The 20289-nt window shown below is 43.1% G+C and overlaps 1 protein-coding gene across 4 annotated transcripts in view; it reads left to right on the top strand.

The window, feature by feature from the left end:
- Positions 1–20289, top strand: part of CEP85L (centrosomal protein 85 like) — a 173158-nt gene that overhangs the window by 119781 nt on the left and 33088 nt on the right. For all 4 annotated transcript variants that reach the window (XM_073675927.1, XM_073675926.1, XM_073675925.1 and 1 more), the window contains one exon: positions 11333–11457. In XM_073675927.1, the coding sequence (XP_073532028.1) occupies positions 11333–11457 (125 nt within the window). The remainder of the gene's footprint in view (positions 1–11332; positions 11458–20289) is intronic.

The raw sequence follows: 20289 nt of genomic DNA, 5'->3' as shown, positions 1-20289 counted from the left end.
GAATATGTTCATTTTGTTTCTTCTATTGTGTGTGACAAAACCTAAGACATGAGCCAGCATACCTGATAGTACAAGTACAATGTGTAGGTGCACATTCACACTGTGGCCATTCACAGATAAAAACAATGAGTAGATACCCTTCAGTAAGAAAGTAAATTAATAGTAGTAGTACATGTAAATAAGGTAGGGTACTAAGTTTGATACGATTTTGATCAAAAGAGCGTACAAGTTATCCCTCCATGACAAGGCATGCCCAAACAGGATGGTCCCTAACTCTAGTATCTCACCTCGCTACGTGCCAGCAAGCCTCAAAATAGACAGGGGGCAGAGCAGGACCCAGACCTGACTATTTTGCACCTGCCTGTGAAAATCTAAAATAGACCAGATACACATCCCAAAAGGTAGTAGCCCCTCCCTCAGTTATACCAAGAACAAATAACTAAAACAAAACCAAAGACGTGAACCGGTATACTTGTTAGTGGAAGTGCAATGTATAGGTACACATTCACACTGTGACCATGTACGCTCTTTTGATCAAAAGATCGTCAACTGAGTACCCTATGTTATTTACATGTACTAATAATATTTATTTACTTACTGAAGGGTATCTACTCATTGTTTTTATTCCAAGAGCAACTTCTCCCAAGGATCCAGGATCAATTTGGTGATGAACAATGCTTTTTTCCCAGCATGATGGATAGCCTGTCACAAGGGAAAGTGATAACAAAGTGACCTGGTTAACCAAACCTTGAAATCCCATTGAGAACCTATGGTCAGTCCTCAAAAACATTGTGATAAACACCAAGCACTGATTAAACAAGAATGGGTTGTCATCAGTCCAGATTTGGCCCAGAAGCTGGTATCCAGCATGCCAGGGCGAATTGCAGAAGTCTTGGAAAATAAGTCAGCACTCTAAATATTGAGTCTGCATAAACTTAATGTATTTCTCAAAAGTATAAAAACATATGAAATGCTTATAATTGTACTTGAGTAAGCATAGGTACATCCACTGGCGTACACAGACAATGTCATTATATGCCTGTTACGGCTTTGAAACTCAAAGGATATTCAGCAAATGTATCAGGGGTGTTTCCTGGTACATAAACGCAAAATGCACACCGAATGTGTTGTTAAGAAAGCCTAGTAATGTAGGTTTAAAAAGATGTTAAAGGGGTGGCCACACACATTAGTAATGGTCCCAGGAAGGTACAACAATCGATACACTACACCCTGTGTCCTCCCTCCAGTCTCATGATTTCCTCTTCCAGTGAGGTGCTTGAAGTGACCACTGCAGCCAGTCAGTGGTTGCTAATTGGCAGCAGTGATCACCTGACCCCGCTAATGCTGAGGAGGCCAGAAGACATGCAGGGGGACTCAGTGTGGAGTACGGAGGAGCGTTGCTGGTCCAGTGGACAAGTAGTGAACATTTATTGAATTGATTCTCGTTGGGAATGGTGAACAAGTTGTAGTTAAGATTATTATCTATTCATTGCCTTTTATTTTTTTTAATATATATATTCTGGCATGAAATATTAATTCTGGGCATGTGGTATAGTTTATACCGTGTTCTGTTGTGGATGGGATTCTCCGGCTGATAAAATGTCTTTCCTTGCTTACTGGATGTGGCTAGGGACCAGTAAGCAGTCTGTGAATACACACATGCGTGTTTCAGAATTATAAGATCGCCCAAGTTCCATCTCTTCTGACCACACTGTTGTAGCTTTTTATTCTACAAGACTTGCTACTTTTTTAGCATGAAAAGTGTCCTAACATCTCCTGATTTGTCCTTTAAAGGAGATAACTGAGTCTCCTCCCAGATCTGCTCGTGTTCATACCCGGTTGGAAAGTTAAAACCACTTGAACAGATTATCATTTTGAAAATGCTTTGCTCTGCTGTAAATCTGCTAGAATTTGTGATGGCATGTTTTTGGCACTTGTAACATATTTTTTCAAATTAGTTTAGTGCATATTTAATCTCGTAGTACTTGTGCTGGTAACCTAGTAAAGATGTGCCTGGGTTATATTCAAACTAAATCATAACTTCAGGGGGCTGGCGAAAAAGAAGAGCGAATAAAATACAAATAAGGATTCAGCTCTTCACTACTCCATGTCCTTTACAGTTCCCTGCCGGTCTTTGTATCTAACATGGCTGAGCATGCATTCATTATTGATTAGATAGTGGCTTTTCTTCCATAAGAACAACTAATTGGGCATCAGCGCAGAGCGAAGACACCAACTTGTCTGGCCGACACTTATTTAATGTGTATGAGCACCAAGAGGTGCAATAAATACATCATAGATGCTGGTCCCACCAATGAGACTCGCACCTTTATCGAGAACGGGACCTTAACCCATGCTGCAGTCAGAGGAGAGCTGGTTGGAATTGTCATTCATTTGTATAGGAAATCTGATGGCAATGTGCAATAGGTATTCATTTGCCATGAATGTACAAGAGGGGAATACCCCTTTAAGTATTCCATATTAGGCCACATGCACACATTCAGTATTTGGTCAGTATTTTTCCTCCGTATTTGTAAGTCAAAACCAGGAATGGAACAATCCGAGGAAAAGTATAATGGAAACACGTCTCCACTTCTGTATTTATCACCCACTCCTGGTTTTGGCTACAAATACTGATGTGAAAACTCACCAAATACTCAACGTGTGAATGTGGCCCTTTACTCTTTGATGCAGGCTCCGACGCTGAGCTGTCATGTGCCTCTAACAGCTACGCGTAAACGAGATCCACCCACGGCTGATAACCAGTTAAATGACACTGACAGCAGCATTTAACACGCACCGGCTGGAAGAACGTCACAAATCCTGCCGATCGGCGTCCCTGTCATGTGATCGCGTGGCACCAATGAGTTGTCATGACAGCCAGGAGTCTGCAGAAGACCCCCGTGCCTGTCATTGCAATACGCCTATGAGCGCCGCCCTGTGGCCAGCATTCATAGGAGATGATGATTTCTGCTACACATAGCAGGGCTATAGTCCTGCTATGTGTAGCACAGGCGATCAGACGATCGCAGCTTCAAGTCTAAGGGGACTATTGACGCAAGTAAAAAAAAAAAACTCAAGTTCAAATCGCCTCCCTTTTGCCCCCTTCAAAATAAAACAATTACAAAAAAATGAAGAATACACATATTTGGTGACGCTGCGTTCAGAAATGTCCGATCTATGAAAATATAACGTAAATTAATCCAATCAGTAAATGGCGTAACGAGGAAAAAAAATTGAAACCCCAAAATTGCGTTTTTCTGGTCGCTGTAACATTGCAATAACAAATGATCAAAGCATTGTGTGTACCCCAAAATATTATCATTTAAAAACATCAGCTCAAGGTGCAAAGAATAAGCCCTCACCCAGCCTCCGATCCTGAAAAATAGAGACGCTACAGCTCTCAGAAAATGGTGACATAAGCAAATTTTTTTTCTTACAAATTATGGATTTTTTTTTACCTCTTAAATAAAACGCAACCTATACATGTTTGGTATATGTGAACTCCTACTGACCTGGAGAATCATAATGGCAGGTCGGTTTTAGGATTTAGTGAACACTTCAGAAAACAGAAAATTAGAAGAAAAAAAGAAAGGCAGGCATTTCCTGAAGTGGTTTCTGCCTGAAAAAATCATGTGAATATATAACTCCTCAAGAGTGTCTTAAAATATGCCAAGGTGCCATTGTATGAAACAAAGGCCAACAATGTATTTATGTCTGCACTGGCATTGAGCTGGATGAGGTGTACATGTCTTCTATGTGTGGAGAGCAGTTCCAAGAAAATAAAGATTAGTTAGACTTTGTGACAAACTGCGAGTGACTGGCACCAAGTGGAATGGAGATAACTAGTGTCATGGTGATTGAAGGTCATAGATGGCCTGAGAGGCAAAATGCTGCCCTGGTTTATCTTCTGTGATGATGAAAGCATTTCTGCTCTTGTTGAGTCTGACCGTGGAAGAGAATAGTTTTCTAATCCTGTAACCTTTTTTGATCTGGGTGTTTGTCTTAATAACAAAGTAATTAGGTGTTTGTACTGCTAAAAGTTTCTGTACTTGGGAGCCCCATAGATAATGGTTAGGTGCCGGTGGAAGATGGTTGTTTGGTTGGTCGGTCAGCTGTTCTCTCCTCCATATACCGGGGCACTTGTTCTGCTGAGCGCTCCTGTGTTCTCTGAGAGGCACTGCCAGGGTCTTATGGCAGCGGCTTATCTCTCCGAGAACAAACGGATCTGCAGTCCGAAATCAGACATGCCAGATCCTTTTCAGCACTGGGCTCCTGGGTTCAAATCCAACCAAGGACAAGATCTGCAAACAGTTTGTATGTTCTCCCCGTGTTTGCGTGAATTTTCTCAGGGTTCTCCCATACACATTGAACTGTCGGCTGAGCCCTTTGAGATCGGCGGGTTTAGCCAACATTAGTGTAATGAGTATAAGAGCCTTAATGGTGCATTTACAATGGCCAACTAGACTTTAAGGACAGCGCTCGATTTTCTACAGCATTCCCTTAGACAACGAATGGAGCAGAGGTTGCACATGTCTGAAAATGGGGCACCAGAACCCCAATCTTGGGATTGCTGAGGGTCACAGCAGTCAGGACTAGTAAATCTGCTTCCATGTAGTCCTCCATATTCATGAGCTCTGTATAACCCGCTCCACCACTTATTTGGCAGCTTTCTGCCCATGCACAATGTACACAGAGAGCTGCTAATCAGTGATGTGGGCGGAGTTATACAGAGCTCAGCATTCAGAGAACTGCTAGATCTGCAGCAGATAATCAAAACTGCAGCAAGCAGCTAGTAAGCGATGCATTGTTAGAATTGGTGGCTCTTCCCTAGATCATGCTGTTCTCATATGTTTGTCATATATATTTTTGCAACAAGGTAGCAATGCAACAGTTCTTTGTTGTGTTACCAGAATAGTTGTGTGTATGGCATAAAATTGTAGTGTTTCTGTAGTGATCTCTAGAAACCAAGTATGTCCTGGTCGGCCCCATTACTAGATGGTCTCAGCGCTGATGATCTCTATGTGCAGAGCTGTTCACATGAAGTGCTTGTGGTGATGGGCTGATAATATGAGCACTTGTACACAGGAGTGCTGCTAAACATAGTGCATCTTCTGATAAGACCCAGCCAATGTGTGGAGCTCTACCGCTATGGTAAAGAATAACATTTGTACAGAGGAATGGAGGCCTAAAGATTGTTTTCTGCAAAAAGGCACAGGTTCAGTGGAGTACTTTTCAACTTGAGCAGAGCTGCTGAGTTCACTTATTGGCTACAGACACCGAGACTCTGCATTGGACCCGGGGAGGGTGAGTAAAGTGTAGTCTGTATTTTTTAAAACAGGATGTTCCCGGGAACAGTGGTTTTCCAAAAGCAAAAAACCCCTAGGCTACTGTTGTACTCCTTTATACATTTGCTTTTCCATAGACCATTTCCCAAAGGGGGCCACAAGTATGCTCTTTTGGCCTCCTTATGGCCATTATGTTTCTGAATAACAGTTAAAGGAACGTACACTCTACAATACTGTATGGAGGGTCACCACAAACAAAAATGATACCTTGCTTTACACGTTTGTAAGGGTGATGCCTAGATGGCATCCATACAGACTGGCCACTGTCAGCCATATACGTCCCAGTTCCTGAACATATACAACCGGCAGTGGCCACAGTTGCTTCACGTGACTGCTGTATATTTGGAGCACCATTGTGGAAAAGAGCTGGTAATATATGGTCAGTGTTGTTAGAAGAATCCTAGGACATAACTTTCCCCAGCTTCTGGCTTCGGATTAAATAACCAGGGAGTATTCTGTGATAGCCGCTCACCAAGTCATAAAATCTGTCCTTTTTTCAGCCTCCAGTCTCGCTGCTGCTTCTGTATATAATTGTCCTGGAGGCCCGGGACAGCGTCTGTTCCCAGCAGTAGGAAACATGATGGCATCAGCCAGTAATGTATGTTCTCAGAAGCCCTGTTTACATGGAACTTGGCACAACAGACATTTTCCAACCAAGAGACGCTGTCGAACTGTGGTCTTCTCAAAATACTAGTCACACGTAGAGAGGGCATTATTCAGCTGTGGAGCATCTCCGATGGAGGCATCAGAATGTGGGACTACATAGTGCCCTTTGTGTTGAGACCGACTGTCCAAATGCTGGGATCACCCTTTTAGTCCATCAGGGTAATTATGCCTGATAGAGAGAGGCTCACAATGAGTACCAATAGGTCATCAATAGCAGAGCTGTGGGTGTACATAGGATGACGCCCCCACCCATCCGCTGTTTGCAGAGATGGCTGGATGAAAAATGGAGAAAATGGAGCTGGCACAGCACAACTCCGTACACTGTGTTGTGGCTGATCTTGGGTACTGCAGCTCAGCTCCTACTTGCGTCAATAAGAGCAGAACTGCAGTGCCTGTGAATGACCTCTATGCACTGTATGGCGCTGTGCTATTCTGGCTTCTCACACCGTTTTGCAGAGGTCGAATGTAAACAGCACAGCCCTGTATTCTTAGTTGTGGCTGATCTTGGGTACTGCAGCTCAGCTCCTACTCGCGTCAATAAGAGCAGAACTGCAGTGCCTGTGAATGACCTCTACGCACTGTATGGCGCTGTGCTATTCCGGCTCTTCACACTGTTTTGCAGAGTCCTAATGTGAACAGAACAGAGCCATGACAGCACAGCCCCGTGCTCTCAGTTGTGGCTGATCTCTGGTACTGCAGCTCAGCTCTAATTCTTTTGATTAGGAACTTGAGCTGCAGTACCTGAGAGCGTTCAATTCACAGTGTATGGAGCTGTTCTATTCCAGCTGCTCACAATGGCTGGATGTAAATTGCTTATTGGTGGGGATGCTCGCTGCCTGCTGTCCCCCTGCACAGATCTGCGTCCATAAGTTTCTACAGTATGTAGTGGACATCCCCTTTAACCATGCCTCCTATTTATAAACACTAGTGTCAAAAGTCTCTGGAGACAAGAAACCAAATCACTGACATTTTTGTATTTTTTCTGTGTTTTCATACTTGTCCAGCTGCCAGCAGTACATTCATTTTCCCACCCTTGTGCTAAATGTTTGCTGCTCTTACTATAATGGTAAAGCTGTTTTTCTTCCTTAGTTTTTCTCTTAACGTGATTATGTAACCCTGAGGATAATCTGCTTTTCATTTTACACTCCTCACTTTCTAATCTTACAGATCCAACTAAGCCAGACATTCCTATATATTTACTGCTCACACAGAAGGGGGGCACATCATTGCACCTCACACAAAACATTGCCATGACTATGTCCCTGTGGGGCAAGGAAGGTTGAGATTACTGGCAAGAAAATAGGGATTTGCTGTCCCTTATTGTTAGGGATGTCAATCTGTGTAATAAAAATGTACTCCAAGCTTTTACAAGATAAGTTTGCATTATTCATTGTTAATTGGACTTAAAAACCTGGGTACTGTAAACTAAAGACTTGGAGATATACCTAAAAACTTTCTTTTCCTAGAAATGAATGACGTCCTGAAAGCCTTCCCTGGCTGCAATTCATCGCTGTCCGGATTCCCTATTGCATTATTAGAATTGTATTTACTTTCATAAAAGATTTAGGTGGAAAAAACACCACCATACGTCCCCTTCCACCGTCTTCTTTATGGCCAATAAGACTCTATGAACGTTACCAGTTGTCAAAGCTGAACCTATTAGGTGTGTTAGCGGAGGGGACGCTGTGATAACCACCGTGGTTATTAAACAGTTACGTCTAGAAAGAATGGAATAAATCCTTTGCGGATTTCTCTGCAAATTCCACGCAGCATCCAAAATATTTTACGTGCGGAAATCTGGCGCAGATTTGCTATGGATTTCACCTTATGTATTGTAAAGGGTGTATCTCTATAGTAAGATTTGATTCAAACCATGTCAAATGTATTTATTTGTGAATTCACCCAATCCCCATATCTGGATGGAAAATCCGCAGCATTTCCTCCAAGTGTGAACATATCCTAACGTTGGAATCACAAATGTACTTTTCATGTCTGTTTTGTTCTTACCCAAAGCCAGAAGTAGATTGAAATGGAGTGAGAAAGATAAAGGAATGATTTGTAAGTTTCCTTCCTGTTGGATCCAATTCTCGCTTTGGCGCAAGAAGCTGAAACAAAAACTGCATGTGTGACTCCTGCATAAAAGCAAAGGCAAAACAAGAGCCTTGGACTGGACCCATGGAAAGATCATTTGAGTGGTTGGTTCGGTTTGTAAAAGGAAACCTTTTGATGTAGATGGTTAGGACGTAATGGAACGCTCCTTGAATTGTCACAGGTACAGAGCGAGGCCCGCAGTGAAAATCCATCATTCTGTTAGCACTCATTTGGACTCCACATATTGTGCTATTTTGAAACGTGTCACCCACTAAGTATTTGGCAAGGCTGATCCTATAAATACAAGCTGATGGACCCTCTCTTAAGTGTGTGTCTCATTTGTTCAAGCCTAAATACTTCACAACCTTTTCTGCTATATTGAAAGGTCACATTTTATTAGGTTTTCAGTATAAACATAACAGCCAGGATAAGAACTTAGACTAAAGGGATGGAAAGGATTAGAAGACACATGGTGGAGACGGGTTATGATTAGCGTAAGCATCAGTTCGTACTAGCATCTTGAAGAATCTGCAAGTGCCAGAATCTGTATGTATGGGGGTGCATTTGGCAGTGACACTTTTCACAGGTAATAGTCCGAACTCTCTCAGCAACAAGTTTTCTGCCGATAACAGAAAATAAAGGCATTCTGTCTGGGAGCGAAAGACAGCATTTATGGGTCAGACTTCCCATGCCAACTACATCCATGTGGCATTTCTGACCCCATCTGCTCTAATTGCAGACTTCTTATGCACCAGTAGTGGGATGAGTGGATAGAGAAACCTGTACTATAGGTGAGAGGGATTGGATACTTTTGCCTTAAAAAAAAAAATTCAGGCCCAGAAAAGCCACATACCAAAGTATTGGCAACCTAAATTTCCTGCGAAAACCTTGCTTTTCCAGACTTCTGGGTGAGGGTGCAGTCAGACTGCCATATTACTCGCTTGAAGATCGCATCTCAATCCTCGGACTGGCTGTCTGCTCTCCTGACCTAAGCGTAACAGCCTGTATTTCTATGTCGCTGTCACGCTCAGGTCAGGAGAGCCGACGGCCAGTCCGAGGATTTCAATGCTTGCCCGAGTAATACGGCAGTCTGGCTGCACCCTTAGAGATACACTTCCTCCAGTATTTCCACTGCTTAGGGCTCATGGGTACAGAAGATATTCTAGATTTCCCGACTAGCCCACTGGTACAGTATCTCAAAGCCTGGTGTCATGGGTTTCATATTTTAAATCTTGTTGATTCATCAGTCCAATAGTTTTCCATGTAGATATTCCCTACTATCATACAGTCACCGATACCTGCTTTTGATTGAAATATATATTTTATTACTTCACCAGGTGTGATAGTTACAATTGGATACCATTTTGCAGCAATTGTGTCAGATAATTTGTTTCCTATAACATTGTCCGGTGTTGGCATGACATTCGTTTGACAGATGGCTATCTCTCCTGACTCCCCCATACATATGGGTACTTGGCTGAGCGTTCATGTGTTTTTAATGTGGAGAGGAAAGAAAGCCTCTATCAGACACCCCCTGGCAGCAGCTGATCTCCCCTGAAAACAAAAGGATCCGGTGTTGACTTTCCAACTGCCCAATATTTCTCTTCCCTGACCACCTCAGTCCTGCAACAATCAACTGGTTGGCCGGTCCCACCAAAACTAGTGCGTTTGGCCAAGTTCTACCTAATGAGTATTGGGTCCTAGCAAATTGTGCAGTGAAAGATCATTTTATTACTGCAGCACATGGACCTCAGGGGAATCCTTTATATCCGCTTTAAAATATTCCTTTTGACTTTTACACAATGTCTGTATAAATACACACATACCATAGCAGTAAAGCTTGCCTGTTGGCTGGGAGCCATGAATGTACTTTACTCGTATAGATGTGTGTACGTGTGAGAAGTGAAGATGGGGGTCTTGCTTTTGTCTCCAGGAGTAGTTCTGTTCTGGAGTTATTGGGTGAAATTTCCAGCTGTAGTGAGATGTTCTACTTTTTCTAGATTTTAATGGTAACAATGGGTTTCCACTCTGCTGCAGCCCGAATGCCCAAAAAATAAATTGCTAAGTCTAGCTTCCTAAGGCAATGTAATTCTAGGGCTGTGGAGTCTGTAAGCCAAACCTCCCACTCCGACTCCTCAATTTCCATGACACCAACTCCGACTCCCTCATACATGGCTCATGTTTAAGTGATAAATTTACTGTAGCTCAGATTAATCTCAGCTAAAAGTCTAGACCCTTAGATCAGGAATAGGACAGACATTTATAGGACATTTCATAACTTTCCCAAATTCTTATGAAAAAATATTCCCCACAAACTGCATTGAACTACTGTACCCACTTTATTATATATTTTAGGAGTCGGAGTTGGTCCATTTTATACCCACTCCACCAAAATGGGCTCCAACTCCATGACTCTGACTCCACAGCCCTGTGTAATTCATTACCTTATGTCACAGGGGAAGGCTGAGCCCCATAAAAATGTAGCCAAACATGGACGCTGCAGCCCGTCTATTGAGATAATCTCTCTCAATATTGTCCTTGAAAAATGCGTACACCATGTTATGTACCGTATTAGAGTGCCATCTTAAATGCTTGACCCCTTGCAATAATTGTATGACACTGTGTTTCCTTTGACTATGGCAGGAGGAATTTTTTAAAATGTATGAGCATCTGAATATGCGTCATGACTGGTGAGTAGGGTACGTTCAGACATACTGAATTGAGCAAATCCAGGGAAGCTACATGGAAATTTACCATGGAAAATCCTCACCAAATCTTTGCAATTTTTGGTGATAAGCAAAGATTTAAAAAAACTCTGTATACTCCCATCCCCTGGTGCTCCAGTGGTTACAAGAGCCTGGTCCTTTCCAGTTGATGAATCTTGGCCTCCAGCGATGACCTCTCGTCACAGGAGTTATATCTGATGAGATTTCATCGCTGGAGGCTGGTGTACATAGACAGGAGTGAATACACAGATTTTTTTAATTTGTTTTTCTGGACCCATAGGAAATCGTTCCACAGGTCATTTTCTACACACAAAGTTCTTCTGCGTGTGCTTGGCCTTTGTCCATCTTGCCATGACTTCCTTCTGCTGCAGATGTATGCCATATATGTTTTTTTCCCCTTGAAAGTGACATTTGGCTATGAATTCTTTAGTACTGTGTATTTTGTGATGTGATTTTTCAAAGCTTCTGTCTGACGTGATGATTTTGTTTAATCTAATGCAGGCTGGAGCAACCCTTACACGGCCACCGTTTTCTTCTGTGCCCCTGAGCCAAGATGTCTCCAAGTGGGAGTCCTTGTTAAAGAGCAAAGAAGGGTTAATACGACAGAAAGAGATTGTAATTGACAGGTAATGGCCTTTAACTTTTCTTATAAGATTCATGTTTTGAAGGTCTGAAGGTCCAAGCAGACTTCAGTAGTAAAAGATACAGATTTGCCCCATAGCAGAAAGGGCTCTTCGATTCTTGGTCTTGGATGCAAGCCCTGGAAAATGTTGAAAGCAAATCATAAACACTTGGCATAAGGCAATATGAAAAGCCCAGAAGAGATAGCATTTCTTGCTGCTTGTATTTTTAGCATGATCATTTATTAACCTGTTATGATGACAAGTTTCAGACTGAAAATTCTGTAGAAATCATTAAGACAAATAACTTGCGTTTATCCATGGGTAAACATTGGATATGCGCCTTGGTTTGGGCAGTATCATGAGACGTTAGCTCTACATTTGCAGCCAGGGATACTTCATAACCTATTCCTACTGCGTTTAAAGGGAACCTGTCAAAAGATTTTTGCTATGTAATCTGAAGACAGCAAGAGAGAGAGGCTGAAACACAGAATTCAGGGATGTGTCACTTGTCATAGTGTCTGCTGTTTAACTGTGAAAGATTTTTCACTAGGAGATTAACATTGCTGGACTACACTAGTCCGGCAATGGCTCCTCCCCCTGTGATAGGCAGCTCACTGTCTATGGACATTGTACATACAGAGTGGTATGGGTGGATTAACTTCCTCAGCTCGGTTTCATTTTAAATCTAAAAGCTCTGGTTGTGTGAGAACGGCTGCACCCAGTAATCTAAGTGATACATCATTGGATTCAGCTTCTCTTTGCCTACATCAGGCTGCTTTCAGACGAGGTAGCAAAAACCTGCTGACAGATTACCTTTAAAAGGTATGCGTCACCAAAAGATGACCTATTATTTAAATCCAGGTTTTAATGGCAAGTATTATTATTTGATTGTTTTTCCTCTTGCTCCCATCACGGCCTCCATTTAAAAAAATTAAAAAAAATTGACAGTCTTGCAATTTTCACACTTCCATCTAATCTATCCAGAGTCATGCCAGCAACTTCATTGCCACGTAAATCATTCTTGCGATCACAATCTTTTCGGCTTCATCAGTTTCCAAGTCCTCTATATATTCCAATATGCAGACAAAAGGGGAGAAAGGGATATTAACAAGGTCCACATCAGTCACCCCCTTCCATAATCTCACAATTCTGGGCAAGCCCACTAATATGAGCATCAGGTCTGCTCAATGTATCTTGCATTTGGGCACTATGAGTCCTCTCTTACCCTATGTCATAGAGAAACTATGGCAATTTATAGACCATTAAATAGGTAGAAATGTGACAATCTGTGTGCTTCACTTAGCAACAGCTGTGGCACCCTTTCCAAAATTGCCCTCTCAATAAACCCTGTCATTTGTCCTTGTATTGTACCGGGTGAAAACATCCATTATTTACACCCAGAAGCAAAAAAACTGTGCTGATCCTGTCCTACTGACACAGGCATGTTGCCCGCTATAAGACTATATTCACATGATGCCAAAGACTGGGAACCACAGCTTGACTGCACCTTGTGAATGTTTTGAAGGGTATGTCCACTCATGGCAGGCTCCAGGGATTTCTTCATCTGACCTGCACCTTTGTGGCTTTGTACCAATCCTTGCACATTGAAATGTATGGAATGGATGGAATCCGCAGTAGAAATCCAAGGCAAAGCCTACAGAAAGGGGTTTGCACCCCAATGAGCCCCATTATAGGGGGATTAATCCTTGTTCCATTACCTGCTATGATTTTTAGGTAGTACCCTCACATACACCATTTCGATAGACATATCATGTATTTAAGCATTTTTGTAAATCTCATTGAACAGCAACGTGGTTTTACTCTTAACAGTGAGACACGTTTTGTAGGCGGTTTTCCCGTGGATTTTGGCCCAAAAGATGTGGCAACTTGTATTTGCCTAAAACTGGGTAAGCACCTTTAAGGAATGGCAAGCCACAGTCTTTTTTTAGATCTAATTATGATCAGTAGAAAGAAATGTTCAGTTCGTTGTCCACGAGACCATCCCAACGTGGGGCTCATCAGCCCTAGATGCCATCAGTCTCCTGGTAGCATCCGCTAAACATAGAGGCAAGTGAGTGCAGTAAGGAAAATGCTTTCAATCATGGCGTATTTAGAAAAAGTAATAAGCGTGTAAGTATTTGGGTCATGAAGCGCTTGGTGTTTATTTGGAGAATGATTGCACGCTGGTATGAATTATGCCAAATATCTGGACATGTGATCTAAACCCTTGTAAATAGCTCCAGTCTCCTGAGAGATGGGCGGTCTGAATCCCCCACACTTGCTCGCAGTCCAGGCTGTACGGTTACAGCTTTTTAAGGCGAGGTAACAATGAGGGCTTTTTCCTAAGAGCTCCTAGTGTACAGGAAGCAGCTGCTGCTTGGTACTTTTCACCTCTGTTCCCTTTACAATATGAGTAACCTACTGTAAACCGGACCCGGGCAGCAGAACACACAGCCTGTCCGCCTGGATCCGGCGTGTAATGATAGCTGACTCCTATTTGGCCACATCTCTTATCTCTGTATAGTGCTGCATCATAAGATCTATGGACAGTATCCTCATGTGCCATACTGATCATAAATCAATCATGCAAGCAGATCGAAGAAACTTTGTAAAATACTTTATCATAGAAATCTCTTTTCTCCATTTATGAGCCACTTCTTCCAGGCCTCTGTCTTCTGAACTCTCCAACCACTCTGAAAAAACGGCTGAAATTTGTCTTCAGACGAATTGCCAGCACATTGAGGTTTTGGGTTATCATACTCTATGGAAAGGAGGAGCAGGATCTTTGTTGAGCTCTCAGCACAATGAGAAACTGGCAAATGGAGCTGCAGCTTGTTTTAGCACACTCAAGTGATTGATTCACAGCCACATAGCTCAGTACTGTTTTATAATCTCCTCCTGCATTTTGTCTTATGTGCTTGAGAGAAAGAAAAGTAGGAATCCATCACTCTCTATTGGCTGTGTATGGGGGACATCATAGCAGCTAGTTTCCTCCCACCAGTTTAGAGTAAACTAAGAATAATAGAGAGGAGAAAACTGGTGAAAAATGCAGGATACCAGTTAAACTGTATAATGGCGCATGCACAGTACTATGGTGTACTATCAGCACATGCGTGCCATTCATACAAGGATCTCTAGTGATCGTAAGAATAGTGGAAGTGACATTTTCCCCATGCGCAATGGATCCCCCCTGATAGACAGTCCACGGCCACATTACATAAGGAGAATTTTGCCCTCTGTAACCTCTAAGGCCCAGAGATCATTACTGGGGAGATATATTAAAGTGGGGCATGTGATATATTAGGAGATGTGCAACCTGGCCACAGAATCTCCCCCATAGGCATCAATGGTTGATAAGTAGGTAGAGAATGCTTCAGCACTCAAGAGATGAAGAAGAAATAAATTCTTGATTATATAATTTTTATTTTGGCTTTAACTGACCCATTAAAAACAGGAAAGACCGATGCTTTGGCTGTGTTAAGCCTTTTTCAAGGTACATCTGAGTGTATACATAAAATAAAAAGAAAACAAAAAATCATAAGTTCAGTCATAATAACATGCAAAATTAACAACACAAATGAAGTATTTATAAAGGTGTACCTTGGAAAAGGCTTAATGTTGCCAAAACGTTGGCCTCTTCTGTTTTTCATGGGTCGGTTAAAGTCAAAATAAAAATTATGTATCAAGAATATATTTCTTCTTTATTACTTGAGTGCCAAAGTATTCTCTATCTACTTATGATGGCCTCATTCTTCATAGCACCAACTTCAATTTGGCTGTGAGCAAGCTTATCTTATCTTTCCCATCAATTGATGATGCCATATTTTCCAAGAACCTCCTGAGGTTCATGACCAGATGCAGCTATAATATGCCTGTGTGCATGAAGCCTTAGAGACAGAAAAGTACACCAGGTATATTTCTGGCCACTTGGAAATCTCCCTTGTGTGTTGGCACCAGGTAAGAATGCAGTCTAGTTACCTAAACCAAGAAAACCATACAAGAGGAAGCGAAAATGTCAGCGCTGATCATGTGGGAACTATTTACTGTGTGCTCATGTTTTCTTTATCAGACACAAATGTCATTCCTGGTGGTTAAGATGTGGATTAGCAGATCACAGCAGCTGTGCGGTAGAATAAATGTGGAGCTATTTTTATGTGTGCCCACATTACTAAAGAAATGCATGTGTTACAAAGCATTCCATTGTTGGCGGCCTCAGGTCAGTGGGATTAGGGCATCTGGCGGCATGCATCACATAGGTCTGCTTTTACTGTTCACGGCTTGATAATTGGGGCTCTGCAAAGTGATGGTAAAAAGTATCCCGATATATATATATATATATATATGTACCTAAATGTGTGTGGACATTACTGGATTACAGTAATCATTTTAACTTGTTAGTCTTGTTCAGAATTTGAACCATAATGTTATTCCTAGTATTGTTGTAAAATTAATAAAGTCATAAGTTCACAATGAATGTTACATATACAATGCCTTAGTGGTGGTGTTGTATGTCCATTACCAGTGTTCTACCACTAGGTGGCAGCATCTACTTTTGTAGAATGTGATGGTTTGGAAATACAGCTGTAAATGCTGGATGTGCGTAATTTTAGTCTTTCTAAAGGTACAGGTTGAAATGAATGTACCCTTTAAAATAAAAATCAATGATAAAAAGTGCTTGGTTTGTAAAACATTTGTTTTGTAAAATGACATTTCTCCAGTAACCCCCCACAACAGCACCAAAGGAGGATGTCACCCCACCCTAATAGGGACAGGAAACACAAAGAGGTCAAATAGCCCCTCCCTCATCCTCCCTCCAGTGTTTTTTCCTGTCCCTATTGGGATGAAGAGGTCATCCAGGGTGCTCTGTGCCGGCGGTAGACACCCAGCATACCTTTAAGCTGGGCAGCTGGGACCGGGCAGTTTTCCTCCTCCTCCCCTTATGCTGCTCCCATCTCCTCTGGGACTCGGGACCCCCATCCCCACCGAGTCCACGCCTGCGGGTAAGGTCTGGTGGGTGTCGGGCTGGAGGCCTCCTCGAGCTCTCCAGCCCAGCTCCTCCCACCTCTCAAGGCGGCCTCCGGCGATCTCCATAGTGAAGAGATGCGCGCTGGATCTCGGAAGTGACGCGGACCGCTGATGACGTCACTTCCGGTGTGCTTTCCACCCTGGAACGCAGTAACCTGAAAACGGCCGGATAGTGACGTGGGACGCTGAAACAGGGTCCCTTAGGTCACTTCTGGTCCGTTTAGGGACATCCTCTGCACACAAAAATAAAAATAATATAAATAAATAATAAAGGTGATCGCAGGTGTTCCTGCTTCACCAATTGGACCAAGAGGGAGGAGCCTTCCCACCCCCCTCCCCAGGGAAAGAGGGAGAGCTCTGAGTCCAGTCGCTTATATAAGAGCCCTGGACGGAAGACATCTAAGATAGGATCTAATCCGTTTTTGTATTTTTATACACTGGATGGTCAGGAATCTATCTTCTCCATGTCTGCGGAGCCCAGCGCAATTACAGTCCCAGTAAGTCTGGCACTGGGGGTCCTTTCCTAGGTGCAGGTTAGAATTGATACACTAATTACCCTTCTCCCTCTTTTTTAGGGGGACAAGGATCCTCCACCAGGAAATAAATCTAGCCGGAAATGTGCTATATGTTCAAAAAAACTATCTTCTTCAAACAAAAAATATTTATGCCAGAAATGCACGGAGAAAATTATTAGGGAAGAGCAGCCGTCCCTCATAGACGAGATCAAGGGGATAGTCCGTCAGGAGGTTCAGTCTTCATTGGCCTCCTTTTCCCGATCCACTTCTGATTCGCCTCCAAAGGCAAAAAAGAGGAAGATTTCCCTGGAAGAAAAAAGACTCTGACTCCCAGGACGAAAAATCCCTTCCAGAAGACCTTATAGAGGAAGGTGAACTTAGCCCAGCAGAGGAAGGTCTGGGAAATAAGAAATATTATTTCTCAATGGAATTTATGGAAGATCTCCTCACAGCAGTAAGAAGAACGATGGAAGTGGAAGAAGAAAAGCTCACTAGATCAGTCCAGGAAGAGATGTTCGGTGGTCTCCGCTCAAAGAAAAAGATGGTGTTCCCGATACATAAAAACATTCAGGATCTAATCCTGGACGAATGGGAAAATCCTGAAAGACGACTGAATACGCCAGCAGAATTGAAGGACAGGTTTCCGGTAGATGAAGAAACCTCAAAATGTTGGACCGAGATACCTAAGGTCTATATTCAAGTGGCAAGAGTCGCTAAAAAGACAGTATTGCCATTCGAGGATTCGTCGCCACTAAAGGATCCTCTGGACCGCAAGATGGACAGCCTTCTCAGAAAATCCTGGGAAACATCAGCAGTCCTTTTGAACACAAACGTAGTCTCCACGTGTGTTGCACGATCCATGTCAAGATGGCTCAACCAGCGTGAAGAGCATCTGGCTATGGGCACATCCAGAGAGGAGATACAAGCTTCCCTACCTTTACTGCAGAAAGCCACTGACTTTCTGGCGGATGCTTCAGCAGAATCTGTGAGGGTAACTGCCAGGGCAGCAGTCCTATCGAACTCCACAAGGTGAGCATTATGGCTGAAATCGTGGAACGGTGATGTGGCCTCTAAAATAAAACTTTGTTCCATTCCCTTCAGGGGAGAATATATGTTTGGCCAGGCCCTCGACGACATCCTGGAGAAGGCGGCTGATAAAAAGAAATCCCTGCCTGAACCCAGACACTACAAGGAAGACCCCCTTTCGCCCCCCTCAGGAGCAGAATCCCCAGTACAAGGGGAAAGGGAAGTCCGGACAGCGACAACAGAAGCGGTGACGCCAGAGCAGTAGGGGGACGAATCATGAGATACCTTCGCCAATGGCAAAAGATTTGCTCCAGTCAATGGGTCTTAAAAACAATTCAAGAGGGGGTGAAGATCGAATTCTCCTCATATCCACCAAAGAAAGTGAGAATAACCCGTCTAGCTTCCCCGAGATTAAAAACTGCTCTGATGTCCAGCCTAAGAAACTTGTTATCATTGGGGACTATTTCACCGATCCCCAAAACAGAAAGACAAGCAGGCCACTATTCACGCCTGTTTATGATAAGAAAACCAAATGGCACTTACAGAATAATAATAAATCTGAAACCCTTAAACCAATTCATCATCTACCGAAGATTCAAAATGGAGTTCATCAGATCAGCAGTTCCCTTGATAGGACAAGGATATGTAATGGCTACCATCGACTTACAGGACGCATACTACCACATCCCTATACATCCAACATACCAGAAATTTCTAAGGTTTGCCGTGGTTCAAGAGGATCAAACGTTACATTTTCAATTCAACGTATTGCCGTTCGGAATATCCTCAGCACCAAGAATATTTACCAAAATTATGTCAGAGGTAGTGGCTTCTATAAGAAAGGAGAAAATCTGCATCATTCCCTACCTCGACGACTTCTTGCTAGTAAGTCCCTCGGTGGCATCACTCCAGGAAGATCTGCAAAGAACAATCCAAATCCTGACCACCCTAGGGTGGTTGATAAAGCATCAAAAATCAGACCTGGTCCCTGCCACAGAAAAAACGTTCCTGGGTGTTCTATTAGACTCCGCCAGGAAAACCTCCTTCTTACCAAAGGACAAGCAGATACTTTTGAGATCCAAGATATCGAAGCTGAAGACCCTGAAAAAGGTGTCCCTAAGATTTGCCATGTCAGCCCTCGGCTCCATGACAGCCTGCATCCAATCAGTAGCCTGGGCTCAAGCTCACACCAGGGTATTGCAAACCCATATTCTCGCACAGTGGGACGGATCCCCAGACTCCCTCAACAAGAAGATCACGATCCCTCATTATGTGAAAACATCCCTGTCATGGTGGCTCAGCCCAAGAAACCTAAGAACAGGGGTTACATGGTCTCAGTCCCCTCTGATAAGTCACGGTAGACGCCAGCAAGACGGGATGGCGAGCCGACGTCACCCAAACCCCCTTCCAGGGGGTCTGGACAGAAGAGATCAGCAGGAGATCCTCCAACTTCCGCCAGTTAAAGGCAGTGGAAGAGGCACTCAAAACATCGGCTCCAATCATTGCGGGCAAACACGTAAAAGTCTATTCAGACAGCGTGACTACCGTAGCTCACCTGTCCCATCAAGGGAGTACGATGTATGAGAATCTAAAAAGTATCTCGGCAAGAATATTCTTCTGGGTGGAAAGACATCTTTGTTCCTTATCAGATCTGCACATAAAAGGCTCAGACAACATCCAGGCTGATTTTCTGAGCAGAAGGAATATCCATCCCGGGGAATGGGAACTGGACTCAAGACATTTTCCACATGCTGACCAGACAATGGGGTCATCCGGAGGTGGACCTCTTTGCAAGACGCCAAAACACCAAGGCAGAAAAATACTTCTCCTTAGATCCGGACGACGTATGCCTGGGGATAGATGCATTTGCTCACCCGTGGCGTTTCCTTCTAGCTTACGCTTTTCCCCCCAATTCCATTGCTACCCAGGACCTTACAGAAAGTAAGGTCCGAGGAGGTCGAGGTAATCTTGATAGCCCCACTTTGGCCCAAAAGGAGCTGGTTCTGTGCACTAAACAGTCTAAGCATAGAAGGCCCCCTCATTCTACCAGCAACCAAAAACCTTCTCCATCAGGGTCCAATACTCCATCCAGATCCAGAGAACCTTCATCTAGCAGCCTGGCTTCTGAGTTCACAATCCTAAAAGCCAAAGGACTCTCAGACCGAGTAATTCATACCCTACAAAGAAGTAGGAAACAAATAACAAACTCCATATACAGCAAGATATGGAAGACCTTCCTAATATGGTATAAACCAAATATGCCAGATCT

The sequence above is a fragment of the Phyllobates terribilis genome, unplaced genomic scaffold, assembly GCF_046119375.1.
Source record: "Phyllobates terribilis strain yellow unplaced genomic scaffold, ASM4611937v1 Scaffold_3__8_contigs__length_932513732, whole genome shotgun sequence".
Lineage (NCBI taxonomy): Eukaryota > Metazoa > Chordata > Amphibia > Anura > Dendrobatidae > Phyllobates > Phyllobates terribilis.
This window is presented reverse-complemented; position numbering and strand designations above follow the sequence as displayed.